The 4,001-nt window shown below is 46.3% G+C and overlaps 1 protein-coding gene across 1 annotated transcript in view; it reads right to left on the reverse strand.

The window, feature by feature from the left end:
* Positions 1–1,457: 1,457 nt before the first annotated feature.
* The window catches only part of LOC308379199 (uncharacterized protein), a gene marked incomplete at both ends in the record, with an annotated part of 8,578 nt that continues 6,034 nt past the window's right edge, over positions 1,458–4,001 (reverse strand). Inside the window, 3 exons of the mRNA XM_080856257.1 lie at positions 1,458–1,668; positions 1,804–1,963; positions 2,276–2,611. Coding sequence (XP_080712383.1) covers positions 1,458–1,668; positions 1,804–1,963; positions 2,276–2,611 — 707 coding nt within the window. The remainder of the gene's footprint in view (positions 1,669–1,803; positions 1,964–2,275; positions 2,612–4,001) is intronic.

Here is a 4,001-nt window from a genome sequence, read left to right on the forward strand (position 1 = left end):
AACACACCATGACAACTGCAGAAGATACAGTAGCATTTCCTCAAGCTTCTTGTAGTCACGTCCACTTTTTTCTCACCCCTCTCCCTTCCTTGCGCCCCATGTTTGGGGCTTTGACTTCTGTCAAATGTACACAAACGACCATGACCACTGTCGGCCCCAGCAGTGGATCTGATGTCCTTGAATGGCCAAGTCACAGAGCAACCACAGACCATCTGCCAATCCATGGCCAGTATGCAGTTGTGACGTGCAGCCAAGAGCTTTACATATAAAAAAATAAAAATAAAAAATAAAAAAGGTGTTCCCTTTTATCCGAGTAAGCATCTGAAATTCTGTTACTTATGAGGTATTTTGGATCAATACAAGACAAAAAAGAAGATTTGTGTCATTAGCGCCTGTAGAAAGTGGATTGTGAATTATAAATCCCTGGTTCATTTATATATTTATATAAATCACATTCAGAGGTGGGCAACAAAAATCAATCAGGCCATGCCTCTGACCATGGCTAATGGTAGCTTCAATGCTAACTTTCCCTACACAGGCACTAAGGCCTTTTCAAATGTCAGTCACAGCTAGCGCTGTCTTGATGGAGATGGCAAAAGTGATTCACATTCATTTTTATACTGTGCTACTTTACCCTTCTTACTCCACTGAGGTTCCCAATGTTTCGCGAACCAGGGTGGATTTCTGTTTCTCTTACCAAAGAAAACCTGTTCTGCCTACAGGGATTTCTTCTTTGATTAACAAAAGGCAAATCAACTGCTAGAAATAATGCACTACGCAGGGGCACCCTAAGTGCCCCGTTGTTTTGGGGTGGGGTATGACGGGTTTCAGGGGCGTATTCACTACGCAGGTGCACCCTAAGTGCCCTGTTGTTTCGGGGTGGAGTATGACAGGTTTCAAGGGGCTATTCTCAGGTGCTTTTCCTCCTTTTCTCAAAAGAGTTCACTTCATTGCCTATCGTGACATTACGTTAGGCTACATTATTCCCATGGGTGTACGTTAATTTGACATGGCTTTGTTTCACATAGCCATTCCAATCCGTAACGTCTGCACCCAAAATTCAGTGAGAGCTTTTCAGCTGGCTCCAATTTCTGAGGCAAAAAAAACACATTGAACAAACTAAAAAAACTAAAAAAATTGAAAACGAAACAGTAGGTAGTACAAAGGTCCTAACACTTCTCTGGTTCGGAACCCAGGGTACCTTAACAGAAGAGGAAACATTTTTGTGGTCTTCTAAACTCCCAGCACAGAATGACGTAAGGCTCATTTCATAGTCACGGGAGTGATGAATTGAAATCTTGCTAAACTTGCTCTCCCTCTCTTTATCTCTTTTTCTTTCACTTGTGTTGAGATGCACACAATATAACTCACAGTCAGATTTATATATAAAAAAAACAAAACACTGTAAAGTTCATCTGTACGTATTCTATTTTTTTTTCTTCCCCCTTTTTCGTTCCTCATTCCTGAGGTTCTCGTCGGCTCCTGACGTGGTGCTCGCGGTGTGTGCGTAAGTGGGCCTGCAGGCGTGAGGGGTGTGTGAAGCGCTTGCCGCACTCCGCGCAGCGAACAGCAGAGCCCGTCTCGTGCGTCTGCCGGTGAGCCTTGAGGAGGTGCGCCCGGCTGAAACGCTTCCCGCACTGCTTGCAGGCGTGCATCTTCTTGCCCGAGCTCCGAGCGCCCCGCGGGGAGAACCCGTGGTCCGTGTCTGAGCTTTTGTCTTCTTCCTCTTCCTCCTCCTCTTCCTCCTCTTCCTCCACCACCACCTCCTCCTCTTCTGCCATCAGGGCCGGCGGGGAGACTAGCCTGGGAGAGGTGGCGGCGAGCGCTGTCTCAGAGGAGTCGGCAGGAGACTCTAAGAAGATAGGCAGCGCCTCAATCGACTCCTCATCGCCCTCTAGCAACTGCGAGGGGAGTGTCAGAAGCCTGTGCAGCATGGAACGGTGAGTGATGTCAGAAATACCACCTGGAGGAAACAAAGCAGCAAAGAAAATAAAAGAAAGAAAGAAAGAAAGGATAGATAGACAGATGGAAAGAATTTAAGACAGACAGAAAGTCAGATGACAATGCTGCCTTTGATATGGTGACAGTAATCCTGCCAACTATCAAGTATCACATGTTGTTGGTACTGAAGCAGATGCAGCAACCTATCCAGTCGAACATGTTGTGGGGACATAACACAAAAATGCTTCCAAAAACAGTTGTTCCAAAACAGCCCAGGGAAGATTAACAGGGAATCCTAAACATCACTTTGTGGAGCTCAGCGGTTTCTCCTTACCTGTGGGGCTCGCCACCGAGACTCCCTGATGTTCCGAAGGCGGAGACAGAACCTCCAGGTCTTCCGGCTGCAGCCACTCGGACTGGCCCGTGTCCGGTTCCCTCTGGCCCGTGGGGCGTGTCGGCACCAGGGTCTCCCGGATGAGGGCGTCCGTGTGGGACATGTGGCCCGAGCCAGGCGGACCGAGAGCGTGGTCCTCGTCGGCCTCGGTCTTCACCACCGTGGCCACCTCTTTGATGTGCCACGCGTCGCTGCACCACTTCTGACCGAAGACCTTGTCCAGGATGGGGACCCAGTCCTGGGCCACGGCTAAGACCTTCTGCTTGTCCGTCTCCGCTGGAAACAGCAAACGCAAAACACAATGCAGAGCCGAACACAAGATCACATGATTAGTGACTACATTTACAAACACTACACACACACAAGACAGGCACAAACTTCACCGACAGGCATAACAACTTTTGAAATATTAGAGTGTACATTTTGGGGACGGTTTGGCAGCGCGCCGTGAATGCCTTATTGTGTCCTAGGCTAAAAATGCACACTGGTTTAGCCGTCAACATTGTTCTCAGACAGGTTTAAACTTGAGACGTTCAGTCATCAGTTTCCTTCTCTACACACTCACTCACCCTAGTCTTCCACAAAGGCAAAATGCTGAGTACATTCTTCTTAAACCATGACCTTCGGCATGAAAAACTCACTCACACTCACACTCACACACACACACACAAAACACACACACCCACACACACACCCACACACACACACACACACACACACACACACACACACACACACACACACACAAACACACACACAAACACACACACACCCACACACACACCCACACACACACACATATAGAACAGAGGCCAGACGCTGTAGTATGCACTGTCTGTACACGGCAGACTACTGAAGTCACACCAAAGGCTTTAGGTAACATGGCTGTGAGATATGACACCACAAAGGCAAAGGAGTGCCAAAGCAAGTTTGCTTGGGGGCTTGTGGGCTTTTTCCGATCACTTCGGCTGGAATAAAAATAGGAAGGAGAAAAACAATGTAACAGGGTGACACTGGTTCCACTTTTTCCAAACAGAAGACAGAGACAAGACGTTTTGCATGACGACGCACAGGGCACAGTTTTTTTTTTTGCAGAATGTCAACTAGGTCAGCTATATGGCAAGAGCATAGTTAATTGTTAACCTTAAATGGTGAGTGTCGGCAAACTATACATTACCTGAACATCTCAAGGCGACAAAGGGCTCTTATTTGGACACTTTGTAGGCACACGTAAACTGGGGCATAGGCTAAATTCTGCCTACAGGCCGCAACTTAACTAATAATGCTTATTAAGCTTTTATACATTTCTCCATAAGTAATGCACCGTGGTACACAGACACACACAAAGACTAATATTAGCCATGAAAGTGCATCAAGGTCCTGTTTATAGAACCAGCACTAACATCTTCAAATGTGTCACACAGGCCATGCACTGTAAACCCGAACAAGTTCAGAGTACTTCAAACTTTTGATGTAACCGATTACATAATAAAATTTAAGTACATATATATATTTTTTTCTCTGAACTCATATTATTCCAAAATCGTATAGGATTTTGCCTTGTCGGATATTTGTGTTTCTCTGGGTCTTTCACAAACTAGTTATTACGCTCTTACAAGTTTTTGAAAGGGTATCTTCCTTACGTTCCAACTTCTTGCGCAAACTC

This window comes from Sprattus sprattus, assembly GCF_963457725.1.
Source record: "Sprattus sprattus genome assembly, chromosome: 18".
NCBI classification, from domain to species: domain Eukaryota; kingdom Metazoa; phylum Chordata; class Actinopteri; order Clupeiformes; family Clupeidae; genus Sprattus; species Sprattus sprattus.